Here is a 15,523-nt window from a genome sequence, read left to right on the forward strand (position 1 = left end):
TTAATCGATGTAGAAGAAAACTATCAAGTTTGCCAATTTATCATCTGTGGTGACCTTCTCATGCTACATAATGTAGCTAATGCTATAGCTTTCCTTGTACTTTTGAAGACGTATAAGCCACAGGACTGCACTGTCTAGCGTGATGTACACCCCTGGCCCTACTGCAGTGAAATATGCTGGAGTAAAGACATTTTGGAGCAAAGACATGTAAAAAACTTGTGTCCCTAGAAGAGATGAACTCAATCTAATTTGAAACTGACTATATAACATGAACTGGCTATATTTAATGAAGCAAGTCTGTTTTCTTTGCTAACACAACATTAGACTAGCATTGCTTCCAGTCGCTAGCATAAATGGGCTAAGCAGCAGGTCAATTTGTGGCACATTATCTATACTTTCATTTATTATCTCAGTCCTTTTTCCACCCCTGCTCCTGCCCTTACCTGCACCCACATGTCCACATGTCCTATACTCACACCATTAGCAATTTCCTCCACAGGACCCCATAGGCTGATAGGCCTGTGTGTTATTATTAGTGTTGACAGTATAGCACTGTGTGTGTGCAGATGTGGTGATAGAGAGAATCAGAGCTGAAGTAAACAAGAACAACAAACACAAGAGAACAGAAGAAACATGAAAAGGACTTGTTAATTGAACATTGCTATGTGCTTCATTTCCCCCGCTGACGGCTAGATCCTTTTGAAGTGTCTTTGTGAGATTAGACACAGTGTGTGTGTGTGTGTGTGTGTGAGTGAGTGAGAGAAAGAGAGAGAGAGAGAGAGAGTTTGAAACAACTCATTTGGTTGTGAGCTGGCCTTTGGGCCTGGCAGTCGCTAAAGGCATCTGTCTCTTAACCATAATGCATCTGTGACCTCTTGAGTATGAAGTGCCTGGTGTTTGATCCTCCAAGTGGGATTTCTCTTTGCCTTTGTTTCCTGTAGTCCACTTTCTTTTCAAATTTATCCTGGAAAAAGATAAAACAGATGCTGGTGAGTCAGTTGGTGTCAAACTGAAGTATGTGTTTGATGTAGTGATGTGTGTGAACTGACTACTTGAACCAAACATGGCAAGTGCACACTGGACGTAGCGAGTTAACACATAGTGATCTTCCACTTCTGCTTCCTTAGCCATCCTATTCAACAACACTGAGACAACTTCTGCAGAGTTTAGTGATTTAGCTTATCAGTAGATTAACACATGCTTCACGAGATTAAAATAGATGTGTTAATTTCTCAAAATATAGACTGTGGCCTAGATAGGCAGCTCTATAAATGTTCCTGTTTAGCATTTGGTCATGCAAAATGTCTAACAAGGCAGATGGACACATACTTTTATTGGTATTTCCATTTAACTGCTGCAAAATATAGGGTAGTGTACACTACTTTGAGTTATACTTAACTAACTTGATAACCTAACTAACCACTTAACCCTTATGTTACGTTTTCTTTTAAAATACAATGTTTTCCTTATTTTTTTGTACTGTCTTCATCCATTTAAAAAGCACACAAAAAGAATGCCCTAAAGTTTATAAGTCCAAAAGGCTTAGACTCAGCCCTGTTCAGTGGATAGTCTCACAAGAAAACTTTACACTCCTACAACTTTATAGTGTAATGATTTATAATCCCATTATCTGGTGTTACTGGGAACAGGACGGGTTCCCATTGTAGTCTGGTTCCTCTCAAGACTTCCCCATGTTGTCTCAGTGATTTTTTTTTCTTTTGCTAAATATGCTTTGTGACAATGTCTATAAAATATACAGACTTGGTTCTCAAGTCCCACAGCTGGGATTGGAGTGCTCAATGCATGCCCATTGAAATAGGCTGTAGAGGGTTTGTAGCACACTCCCTTTGAAAGACCTACAACATGCTGGGCATCAGAGGTGCAATGAAAATGAGAGGCCATCATGGATATCATGGAGGCAGCTGAAAAGCCTGTGGACAGGGAGGTTTCAAAGCTCTGTAAATTGTGGCTTGATGGACACCTGACCATCACATGCATATCTGGGTCTTTCTCAAACTGTTGCCAATTAATTGGACACTATTGTCTTTAATATCGTCTTTGCTTAATATTAAGATTTCCCTCCACTTGAACTAAGTTGCCCAAACATGTTTCAGCATGTCTGTGCACAAAGTGAGTTCCATGAAGAAATGATTTGCCAAGGTTGGAGTGGAAGAACTCAAGTGGCTTGTACACTGCCCTGACCTCAACCCCACTGAACACCTTTGGGATGAACTGGAACGCCAACTGCGCCCCAGGCCTTCTTACCCGGCATCAATACCTGACCTCATTAGTACTCGTATATGTGTTAATTTCTCAAAATATAGATTGTGGCCTAGATAGGCAGCTCTATGAATGTTCCTGTTTAATAGTTGCTATTGCAAAATGTCTAACAAGGCAGAATGGCCACATAATTTTATTGGTATTTCCATTTAACTGCTGCAAAACCCATTCATCCATTTTAAAAAGCAAACAAACAGAATAAAATCACATCTTACCATGACCTGTTTAATGTAACCAACCTACTGTGATGTTCTTTAGCTTTCACCTTCCACTGCATTTTTGGATTTTTTGAACCACAGACAATTGTGTGGTACTAAGGACATTTGATATCATGTGTGATGCTGTCTAACAAAAATGCACACAAACACAATCATGAATGTGTCAAAATGCTGATTGTAAAGTAGGTCAGTATTGGTGGATCTGATGGTCAGGATTGGTCCTGGATTTGAACCTAAAATGTCTTCATCCAGGAGCATATTAACTGACTTGTTTTTATTCAGCATGTTGAAAAAACATAATGTGATTTATATTTGTAACTGTTTTTTTTTTTTTTTTTTTTTAAACCCTAGATAATTACCAGGGGTGTTATAAAACACCTGGACATGAAACTGTGCGTGTGTACATGTATGTTGAGATCTTCCAACAAAGTCACATTCATCATTCACCTATCTTCATTGCTTTACAACGATCACGATCACAATAGAGCCAAAGCATATCCCAGGAACACTGGACAGCAAGAATACACCCTGGTTGGGATGGTAGTCAATCATAGGGCAGTTGTCCCTTATCATAAATTTTGCTAACTAGTTAGTTGGATGCAAGATAGCAAAAACAGCTTCTGTGACCTTGTTACCTTAAATATTTGGATGTCCTAAAGTTTAAAAAAAAAAAGTTTATACTCAGCCCTGTTCAGTGGATAGTCTCACAAGGATACTTTATACTCATACAACTTTATACTGTAATTATTTTTAATCCCATTATCTGGTGTAACTGGGAATAGGATGGGTTCCCATTGGAGTCTGTTTTCTCTCAAGGCTTCCCCATGTTGTCTCAGGGACCTTTTTCTTTTGCTAAAGCTACTTTGTGATAATGTCTATAAAATATACAGACTTGGTTCTCGAGTCCCACAGCTGGGATTGGAGTGTTCAATGCATGCCCATTGAAGTAGGCTGTAGTTGGTTTGTAGCACACTCCCTCTGAAAAGCCTACTCCATACTGGGCAACAGAGGTGCAATAAAAACAGGAGGCCATCATGGATATCACGGAGGCAACTGAAAAGCCTGTGGATCAGGAGGTTTCAAAACATGGTCAGTGCTATTTGGACATAAGTTGTGGCTTGAAAAACACCATGTTAATGTTCATGCTACAACAATACTATGTAAATTGAAGAGCCAGTAAAAAAAAAAGGACAGTTGGATGGAAACAGCATGTAATAAAACTCAACTCCATGTACTATATATGGTAACCAGGGAACACTAGGATTTTTCTGGTGATTTAATTTTGAAAAAGAGCCAAGGGGCAAAATGATCAGGCATTAGCAACTGACCTGTGTTTGATACAGCTCTCTAATTCACATCACAATTGCTGGTTATATGAGCTGAGAGAGCAGGTTCAGTTGACTCACCACCAGTGTGTTTAGACTGACCTGTGCTTTCATGTACCTACATTCCCAATGACAAATCACTAATGACCATTGTTCACAATGACCAATTACTGATCCCCATTGTTCCCAACAACCAATCACACAAGCAATTGTTTGTCCCACCTCCACACTTCTTTGTTCTTCATTTTAAACTGTCTTCTTGGCCATATTTACAATTCATAAAAGTGAACTATGGCAGTTTTCTTTGTCTCTATTTCCCTACTACACACTTCTACAGCTTCTTTTTGTCTGTGTTCTTAGTAGAAATTGTATTTTCTAAATATGTGAATAGTTGTCTTAAGAAACGTCTTCTTTCCTCATATAACAAGTTTTGATATTCAGATGAACATGATGATTGATGATAACACCATCTGGTGACTTCTAGCGACTTGAGCATGCATTAGCTACTTTTCCCTGAAAAGAGTTGGCAACAGTTGGGAATTTAGTTTCCAAAGGTAGTAAAGTTCTGGATCGAAACTGTCTCAGTGGTGTCTGAGGTGAAAGGCACCAGTACAGCTAAGCCATTGCTTGTCAGCAATGATTCATTATTAGCTTTATGATAACACCAAAAGCATACTTGGTTGGCTGGCCAGACAGCAGCTAAAGGCATTTGTTGGCAGTCACATTTATTATCTTAATTTAAATGGTTTACTTAGAATCAGCAAAAGGAATTTACAAAGCAAGCCAGAAAGCTGTCATCAAGCACTGTCTCTGGCATGGTCAGAGTTCAACAATGAGGTCATTGTTGATGTGGTATAGTTTAAAAGTACTGTGAAGTAGGTCAGTTTAGTCTGGGGTCTGGTCACCACTGAGGGCATGGGAGAGAGTAGTATGATTATGGTTTATGGTACATGCTAGCATTTTTGCATGCTCTATAACTACTGTGCTGATGGCAAAGTGACAAAGAGCAATAAAGAATGATATACCAACACAACACTGTGTATATTTCATGGAGTATCATGATGCATTTTTACCTTGTGTGTTTTTAATCTGTAATGCTTTGTTTCTGCATTTTTTTTTTAAACTGTTGGTGTGTTTTGGTGCCTCAGTGTGATTTCATGGCCCTATGAAACCTTCAGTCTTTTTGTAGCTGTGCTTTGCTTTGGTGCTTGTGCACTCAGATCTTCATTTCTGTATTTGTTTCTGTTTCAGTTTTTACAACGTGTTTATTGTAATTTGTTTCTTCATTGCATTTCCTCAACCCTCTGAATGTCTGTGTCTCCTGCCTTGCTCTTTCTCTGTAGCATTCTACACTCTTAATTAGCATGTCATTACCTTCTTATGGATTCTGTGTAATGCCTTGGATATCCCTGTCATATTCTTCCATGTGTAAGATCTGTTTTGAGTGTGTTTAAATTAATCATTGTGTTTCGGTCCTTTAGTACGTTTCCTCGGCACTCTGGAAGCCTTTGTCTCCTGCAGTGGTTCTGCTCAGAACAGCATGGTGCTGGCATGGAGGGAAACAGCGGCCCATCCTCTCCGAATCACAGCTTTTCACACAAAGAAGGGAATTATGGATCTGGATTATCATCCAGGACTCAACCTCATTGGTAGTTTGTCATTAATAGTCATTTATAAAAGTATTAACTAATTTTTGTTCACTTCTGTTCTGAATATTCTAGCAAAACAACATTGTTCATGTTTACTGCCAGTGTAAGTTTACTGCCAGTGTATGTTTCAGCTTAGTCAAGCTGAAACATACTTAACACAGGTTAATAGAGATGTAACAGGATAAGAATACATTGGGCCTCATTTATCAAGATGAATGAAATTGATTTATTTATAAATAAATATGAGTGTTTACACAAGAAATACTCATGAAAATACTGTAATGTCTGTAAACAAAAATGTTCGTATCCTACTTGTGCTCCTGAGTGTGTGTAAATTTATGCATAAGAACACTAACTAATGTAAACCTCAACCTGCTTGACTTCGCTTTTATATATGGAATATACTGTTGAGTATAAATCCAATTTCCAGAATGACTTGCAGGAGTGAGTTGCAGTATATCAAAAAAACATCCTCATGCTAGTTCACTAGGTCAGGGATTAAGAATACCATTCAGAAAATTTTGTTTTATTTTATTAGCATTAAAAAATATGAAAAATAATGAAAGCAAGCTAACACAAACCCATCAATTAAGCAAAAATAAAACTAAGCATTCAATTATGACAAAATTAATGCTGTTGAATAAATGGAGGACAGGCTGATCTGTATGTGCAAATGAAGATTTAGCGCTCACTTAATATAATAAATATGATCTTTTATTTAATATTTTTATTGGCATAAAAGTCAAAATACTGTAACCTCCACTTCTGTCTTTCAGTCATTACCCTCATCAGTAATTTTGACTCAGAATAACTTCCACTGTCTTTCACATTTTACCCTGATCATTCCTTTGTGCTCCCAGGTGTCTGAGCAACTTTTATGGAGTTTTGAGGGCGTCACTAAGTACAAATAAGCTGTGTCATGAATGCACTTTGCATTTTATGAGTAATCAACATATGCACACTGTCACGATTTCCCCTCGCGCTAGCGCTGGAACATGCGGCACGCTCTGAAACCCAAAGCGCGAGCTCAAAGTGTGAGCATGCGCTTTTGGGTTTGTCACTCAGTACATTTACATGGACTGAAGTAATATAGTTATTGACCTTATTCCGAATAAGAGAATACTGTGATTAAGGTGTTTACATGAGTTGCTTTTAGAATACTCTTTCATGTTATAGAAGATAGATCAATTAACAACACACGTCATTACGTCCCCATGCCACGCTCTCTGATGTTCCCTCCAGAATTTCATGTATCGACATACAGTTGGTCTTCATTATGGTACTGTATACAGTTTTCAGTGTTTCGTTTTTTATTTTAGGAAAGCTTCAAGTGTAGTTAATTATTTGTCATGCTGTACGTGCAAATAGACGACTGCTTGAAGCCATGGGCAGCGTACGAACCATGTACTTACCTACTATATAGTAGCTGATATACATATATTTCACCTATTATATAGTATATAGAGATATGTGTATTTATCCTACTATATAGTAGGTAAGTACGTGGTTTTGGACACAGCCATGCTTCTTGTTTGCCGTAAAACGGTTGAGCACTGCCGTGTGTGATCGTGTCCTGTCACACAATGCGGTGAAAACTCCCACACGACGTTAATAATGTGATTAAGGTGTGTACATGTCTGCAATGCATGTCGATAACGCGACTAAAACAGGAGTACTCCACATGTCTTAATTCGATTTGTGTTTACTTCGAGTATGACTTTAGTCAGATTAAGGTCATCGATAATCGCTGTTTACAGGCTAGATTCTTAATCATGACTATTGTCTTAATCGGGTTAATATTGGATTACTGTTGTCCATGTAAACGTACTGAGTGACCTTGTTTACTTCTGACACGTGTGTTTTGTTATGATTTCTGTCCTGTCTCCGCCCTGTGTTGTCATTGGTTGTTTCCCGTATGTGTCATTAGTCTCAGCTGTTTTGTTTCACGCCTGATTTATGTTTAGTATTTAAACACCTCATGTCTCTTTGTTTGTGGCAAAATATTGCGTGAGTTTTCCGTGTACCACCCTTTGTTCGCCATGTTTTGTTTCATAGTTTTGATCCTGTTCTCGTCCTCTGTTACGACACGGCGAAATCGGTGCGGCAACTCACAGAGTGTAGTGACGCCCAGGGACGTGGCGGAGGAGGACTACACTTCCCAGTTATACCCGCGCTCGAGTTCGCCAGAGTTCTAATCATGAACACCTGCAAACACCTGAGGTTATATAAGGGCCTCCCTGGCATTAGCCGCTTGCGAAGTAACCGCTCAGCAGCCTCGTCTCTGTTTGTTTACCAAGCCGATCTCATTAGAAGTGTTTTCCCTGGTGCTTGACTTCACGCTCATCTCTCACTACGCTTTTGCCTACGTCCCTGATACACAGCTTACCTGTTCGGTCCCGACTCGATTCTCGTTCGGGATTCTTCCTCACGTCATCTCTCCGCTCGCCCGCGCTTGTCTCCGTCTACGCTTCGTAACATCCTCGTTTCTCGATTCCTGTTTAGCCTTGTTTATTGACTGACATATTGCCTGTTTTTGACCACACTATTGTCTCATGTTTGGGATTTGTCTGCCTGTCTCTTCTCTAATAAAGCTCTTATCTGCATTTGCATCCATCCTAAACCCCATTACGTGCTTAACGTGACACACACAAGTATGAAGAAAATCAGTATTTCCGAAACTTTTAGTTCAGTTTTGGCTTACTCAAATATTTACAAACTTTACTAATAGACTGATAAATGAGGCGCATTATTCAGCTTCTTAGTGCACTATCAAAATTTTTTATTATTTTTTAAAAATTATTTTGCCAGAAAGGTTCACCAGGTGTCTGGTTGAAATTAGAGGTGTGCTTTTGGGATCCTGCAAGTTTAAATACAAAAACAAATACAGACATTTGGAGCACTAAACAGATATTCGCAGACATGCGTAAATTAAGGGACTGTCTCATACACAAAATATACCATAATTTAAAGCTCAATAGCATTTGAAGGGAATGACTTACAGTCACAAAACCAACTGTACAGTGTTCGACTAGGTGTTAGGTATTTAACAACACAGCTCCATCTTATACATTCTTAGCATACAAATGTCACTTCTGTGAATGTTTTTGGTCAACCAGTAAAATATTATTAGATCAACGATGGTCTCTTTCCACTTCTACAGTATATGGCATAGAGGGGGCTGACAGGGCATCAGATTATTGTCTATCTCATAAAATCTTAACTAATTTATAATCTGATTTTGACACAGACTTGGACTTGTACATTAGTGAAGGATGGCATCTTGTTTGAGAAATATTTTGTTCCTCTCCCATAGCTACCGCAGGTCTGAATAACCACGTGTGTCTCTGGAACCCTTACTTGGTCTCTAAACCTGTAGGCATCCTTAAAGGTCATGTTACCAGCGTAGTGGCAGTTCAATTCATTCTAGGAAAAAAACATCTGATTAGCTTCTCTAAAGACAAGGTGAGGAAGAAGAGTTGATTATTTGTATCCACTCATCTGACACAAATACAACTATTTTCCTGGACATATTGACTTACAGTATTGCAAAGCTTTTACATCAGTATGAATCATCTATCAGTCTTTTAACCGAATACATATGTTATACTATCTTCGAATGGAAATTGTAATTTGTCCAATGCATAAAACTTTCACTGTTTGAGTGGTTAAATTTGCTATATTCACTTTGGAAATATAAATTTTAGTATTTTACTTGGACAGTGACACAGATATACTGTAACTCTTGTGACAGTCTAGCTACCTTGGCCATTGACAGTAAGGAACAAAAACATGGTTCATAGGTGATTCTTCAAATATGGTACATTTTGTGTCCTGGAGGAAATAAGAAAAACAAAAAAGATTTCTACATTTTTATTTTTGTCACATTTACTTCATACCAAGATGAACTTATAAAAAATAAATAATAGCTCAGTCATTAATTTTATTATATAATAAGAGGCCCTTTATGTATGGTTTTTACTATATTGCCTTTGTCCCTAAGCCTGACTCTGGACCTTCAACCCTGCATCATTTTGAATTTATTATTGGAATAATGTTTCATTCAAATACAAATTAGACATCAATGCCTATTTTCATTAAATATATTAAGTATTGTAATATTTATTCACATTTTCTTGTATATTTTCTAAAAAGAATCCCTGTCCCTTGGTTCACAATCATTTTCACCACACTGTACAAAATAGAATTCTGGATTATTGTTTGAGGGTCTTTATAGTTGGTAACCATATAAATAGCTACTCAGCAGGGGAACACATGGCTGGAGAAAAGAGTCACCTCCACAGGGCTTAATAAAAAGAGGAAAAATCAATGTAAAAATTTGTTAAATCGAGAGTATCTTTATTGGGTGTCATTTCCAAACATCTCATATTTCATATGAAAGTAACAAGAACAGGACAAATTTCATTTCATATTGTGTATTTTGTGTATATTTAATGCTAACTCTAAAACAGACATTAGCAGGCTAACATATCATGAGATTTCAAATGAAATATGACAAAATATAATTTCCACAACAGTCATTTCCACCACTGTGTTCATTGTGGTGGAGAAGACGTGTTGTGGTGGAAATGACATTGCCAGTACTAAAAAGCCATTTAGTTGTGTTATAGCAGGCCTACTGATTTAAAAATATATCATATTGTAGTGAAGTACAAAAAATGTATAATATTGTTGAGTCAACAGGAGCAGAATAGACAGCTAAATTTGACATAATCTCTCTTTCCTTTAAGATGGCACCCAAGACCACAGCAGAGAGATAAAAATCATACAGAGAACGGATAAAATCATAGCCACTTAAACATCTGGAGTTCCTCAGAAAAGATCGAGAAAGATATCTGGGGGGAAAAAAAACCAACAACAACGAAGTGTTGTTAAATCTGTGTCAGAAATGTCAAAAAGAGAGCAAAGAAAAACTAGACAACAATGGCGAAATTCTCAACAAAACAGATGTAGGAAGTTGAAAATGATGTCAATAGTAGAAAGTTTTGTGGTGCGAACAGCACCACTACAATCACCAGAAAATATGAGGGCAGAAGATATCCTTGAAACACCTCAAATGAGTATACCAGACAGTAAACAGAGAAGAAAAGGGAGAGAAAAGGTTGTGAAGGCAAGAGCAAAGGTGTACAAGGATCTTTATTAGACTAAAGCAAAGCTTGAAGATGCCCTAAGAAAAATAGAAAAATACAAAAAAAAAAAAGATGTGATCGATTTACAAAAAAAATTGAGATGGTAGAATCACCAAAAGTCAAAATTGAAGTGCTGTTGGCATATTTAAGTTGGGCTGTTAGGCTAAATGTTTTGACCTGATTGAGCACATAGAGAGCAGTGGAAGCTATTTTCTGACACTGGATTTAACAGAAATATATATGCTTTTTAAAAAAGATTTTTCCATTTCAGAATATATGTTACTCGGTGTCATTAATTATCAATAAATCAGTAATTGTTCACTAATGCTGTTTGTCACAATTGTCATTTCCACAACATCCAGGCATTTCCACCACACTACGTCATCGCCATCACAACACACATTTTTAAGTAAAACATAAAAATAATACAGCCACATGAATAATATTGTATAGTTTTGAAACGTGCAGTTATGGTTAAAATATATGTATATAAATGGAAAACAAATAATTTGTGAAAAGTACAAAAATTACTGAAAAGTTCCAGTGACTCTTTTTTATGTAAACTTTGTAAAAGCATTACCTTCAAATTCTTGAAAAATAAATGAATTTATATATTTTGGCAGGTAAGTATGTGAGATTTAATAAGATACATTTGTAACAGAAGATATTTCAGTAATTTTCCTAAAAACACATGTTTCTTGGTTTGATGGAAATGATGATTTCCTCTTAATGTTAGAATGAAATGCTAAAAATATATATATTATTTAACAAAAATGATCACAGCCATTATCAGGACATGCTTTTACACAGAATGGAGAAATTTCATAACAAAATGTTAGATTTTCAAAAATTTTCCAGACCATAGTTGAAGAATCACCCTCATTATAGTATATTTTGACAGGTTTGACTATGGTAAAATCAGCAAAAATATGGCAAATACAAGCTAATTTGTACAAGCCAGTTATTAGGCTTAGCAGGATATTTCAAAATAATACAGATCTCTCTCTCTCTCTCTCTCTCTCTCTCGCTCTCAGGTCTTAAGGGTGTGGGATGTGTCCACTCATCTGTGTGTCCAGCATGTGGCAGGACTCTTCCCTAAAGCTCAGGAGTGTACAATGCTCCTGTTCTTCCACGAGGAACGATCACACCTCTTCCTCTCCTTTAACAGCACCCTGTTCTTCCTTGAGGGACAGAAAGAGGATAGGAAGAGAGTGATGAGTCACGAGAGCACCGTCACCTGCGTCCTCTACAACTCTCTTTTTAGACAGGTGGGGGTGCTCTGACCCTGTAAAACTACATTCCTTAAGAGACCCTCTGTCCTACACACACACACACACACACACACTACAAATCTCTTACATTTTGATATTGTGCTCCTCTAAGGTTATCAGCAGTGACGCAAACTCCAGTGTAAAGATTTGGCTCATAGACACTGGACAGAAGGTCAAGCACTTTCCCTGTTGCCATGGTGACTCTGAGATCACCACCATGGCGCTGGACGCAACTCAAACAAGACTCTTCACTGCCGGCACGGATGGAGCAATAAAGGTCTGAGGTCACAAGCAGATTATTAAAGAAATTATGGGGACATAGAAGAAATCACTTGTTTATCATAAGGGAAGTTTTGTCATAAATCTAAATCTTGTGACTAAATGACAACATACATACTGTATGTAAATATTTGTTATAATCTTATATAATGTTTATATATTTTAATCTGGGATCATCAAATATACACTGTTGAAAAAAGCAAAGCCTGTTTTAATTCTATGGCTTTATACTGTATATCCAGACATAAAAAAAACAAAAAAACATCAACTGGTCCTCATTAGGTCCTAAAACTTTACCAAAATATCAGCCATGTATAAGCCATGTGTGAAAATAAGCACAATCATTCAGTAGCTTGTAGAAGCACCTTTAGCAGCAACAATTTGAAGTAAGCATTTTCTGTATGAGTTTTTATGAGTTTGTGAGTCTCTCACATCATCTTGGAAGAATTTTGCTCTACTCTTCCTTACAGCATTGTTTCAGTTCGTTGATGTTTGAAAGCATTTGTTAAGGCTCCACCACAACATATAGATGTGGTTGAGGTCTGGATTTTGACGTTTGCTGTTCAAAAACCTTTTTTATTTTTCAGACATTCAGTACTTTTGCTGGTGTGCTAGGGATCATTGTCCTGTTGCATGATGCAGTTTGTGCCAAACTTTAGCTGCTGGACAGATGACCTTACATTTACCTCTAGAATGGGCTGGTATAATGAGTTCATGATCGACTCAATAAATTTAAGGGGTCCTGAACCTGTGGCAACAAAACATGTCCCAATCATCAATCCTCCACCACCATGCTTGACAGTGGGCATAAGGTGTTTTTTGTTTTTCGACAAATATAGTACCATTCATTATAACCAAACACCTCCACTTTCGTCTCATCAGTCCAAAGGGCATTTGTTCCACAACTGTTGAGTTTCTTTATATTTAACATTGCGAACCTAAGCTGTGCTAGCATGTTCTTTCTAGAAAGAAAAGGCTTTCTCCTAGATATCCTTACATTAAAAGGCTTTTTCTGACAGTAGAGTCACAAACAAACATTTAATATCCTCACTAAGGTCTGCAGTTCCCTAGATGTAACTCTTTCTGATTTGACTTTGGGATGAATTTTCTGGTTGTCCACTTCTGGGAACATTGGCAACAATCTTGTTTTCTCTATTTCTTAATAATCCTTCTCACTGTAGAATAATGGATTTGAAATTGTTTGGATATGGCCTTATAACCCTGCCCAGACTGATATATAGCAACAGCTGCTTCTCTGAGATCGCTGCTGACGTCTTGTCTCCATGGCATGGTGTTGATACAAACCTGAAGGCTCCGCATCACCAAAAGATTTTATAGCATTTATAGAGGAGACCACACGTGCTGATGATCAACTAACAATTGCATTTTATTAGCAGCAAGTGGCTGCTTATTATCTTATTAAATTGATGTGGAGGCAGCAAGGATGCACTTACATTGTCAGGGGTTAGGGGTTCGACATGCTTCGGGGGTTTCCTCAGACAGTTCAAAAACATCCATTGTAGACTGATTGGCATTTCTAAATTGTCCTTAGTGTGTGAGTGTGTGTCCAGTTGTGCCCTGCAATAGGTTGGCAGCCCTTGTGCCCGTGTTCCCTGGGATAGGCTTCACATGACCCTGTGTTGGATATGTGGTACAGAGAATGGATGCGTGGATGGATGGGTAATGATACAGTGGAATCAGTTATGCGGTGTTTGTTACCTGATGTAAGTTTTACTAAGTTTTAGGAGCTGATGAGAACCAGATGATGTCTATATATAATATAATATATTATAATATATATAATTATAAAATAATATAATATATTTATGTCTATATATAATGGAATTGAACAAGGGTGTACTGTTTTATTCTTATAACATATAAACATATAAAAAGTGTAATATGGAAATTATTAATATAATTTTTTTGAGAAATTCACAATTTCATGATCTGTTTACACGTATATGTTTGCACTTGTATTTTCTTTGGACACTGTGGTTGTTGTTGGTGACCTCACTGAATGGACAACACTGACATCTAGCTTTATTTGTACATCAAGCTAATATGCTGTTATGGTCCTGTATTTGTGCATGTGAAGGTGTGGGACTTCAATGGCCACTGTCACCACAGACTGAACGCATGCCGAGACCTGGCAGTGGAAATCTCGCAGATACTGGTGCTGAAGAGGACAGTGTTGGTGTTTGGCTGGGACAGGTGAGAGATAGAAACATATAGAGAGAATGAATAAGACAATGAGTGTGTGTTTGTGCATGTGTGTGTGTCTAGGTGACTGAGGACAGAGTTTGTGTCTGACTATACCGCTTTTTACTACATGTATGAAGTATGCTAATATCTACACTGTCAAGTAAAATTAAATGAATTTACAGAAAAAGTGAAAAATTTACAGTGAGAAGAGGTGATTTCAAAAGCTTGTATTTCCTCATTTGTAAGTCACGTTGGAAAAAGCGTCGGCTAAACAAATAAATGGAAATGTAAAAGAGTTGGAAACTACTAAGCATGAAAAACTAAAGTGGATTTGCAACCATGTATTAAAAATTACAATTTATTTTATGATTATGTTAGTTTGTCCAGTGATTTTTGTTCCAGAGGGGGTAATGTAGGCAGTTCAGCTCACACTTGTCTTTATATGTGCTATATGGACATAGGACTTGACTCATAAAATGTTGTATTGGCTGATGTATTGGAGGCTCAGAAGTTGAATCCTGGTGAGGATAGAGAGGAAGACTGGACTCATTAAGTTTAAAAAGAAAGCATGCTTACCCTTCCAGATTTATAGCTGTTTTGTGATTGGGGGGAGGGGGTCGGAATTAGCTATACTCTTGTAAAAAAAAATAAAAAATAAAATTGTCAATATGTAAATTAGGTTGTTTTCATAAAAATTCTATACCAGAGTGCATTAAAAAGAAAAAATATTTTGCATTTGGATCATTTGGTTTCAATTTGAAAAAGTTTTCAAATGCACTACATTATTTGCATATTATTTGTGGAGGTTCTTTGATTGCTCGGGAATTTGCCATTATGTGCTTTGATTAACATTTTCCAATTTATTGTCATAAAGTTGTTTTCATTAAGAACTTTTTGATTGATGGATCTTTAACTGCTTTCTGAAAGAACTTTTTGATTGATGGGTCTAACCGTTTTTGTTGCTTTTTTGTCTACTTTGTAGAAGACATTATTAAGACTCTCAATCTCTCTAGCCTAATCTCTAATATAATCTCGTAATCTTGAACCTAAAAGTCGATAAGCAGGAAATGGTCAAACATAGAGTGGCACTAATCATCAAAACAAGAAGGTAATATACAAAGAGTGAGAATAGACAAAGAGTGCTATACA

At 37.2% G+C, this 15,523-nt stretch overlaps 1 protein-coding gene across 4 annotated transcripts in view; it reads left to right on the forward strand.

Moving 5' to 3' along the window:
• The window catches only part of LOC128606891 (WD repeat-containing protein 49-like), a 58,491-nt gene that overhangs the window by 15,366 nt on the left and 27,602 nt on the right, over positions 1–15,523 (forward strand). For all 4 annotated transcript variants that reach the window (XM_053623419.1, XM_053623418.1, XM_053623421.1 and 1 more), the window contains 5 exons: positions 5,305–5,472; positions 8,786–8,934; positions 11,654–11,887; positions 12,003–12,167; positions 14,268–14,383. In XM_053623419.1, the coding sequence (XP_053479394.1) occupies positions 5,305–5,472; positions 8,786–8,934; positions 11,654–11,887; positions 12,003–12,167; positions 14,268–14,383 (832 nt within the window). The remainder of the gene's footprint in view (positions 1–5,304; positions 5,473–8,785; positions 8,935–11,653; positions 11,888–12,002; positions 12,168–14,267; positions 14,384–15,523) is intronic.

Source organism: Ictalurus furcatus, chromosome 4, assembly GCF_023375685.1.
Source record: "Ictalurus furcatus strain D&B chromosome 4, Billie_1.0, whole genome shotgun sequence".
NCBI classification, from domain to species: domain Eukaryota; kingdom Metazoa; phylum Chordata; class Actinopteri; order Siluriformes; family Ictaluridae; genus Ictalurus; species Ictalurus furcatus.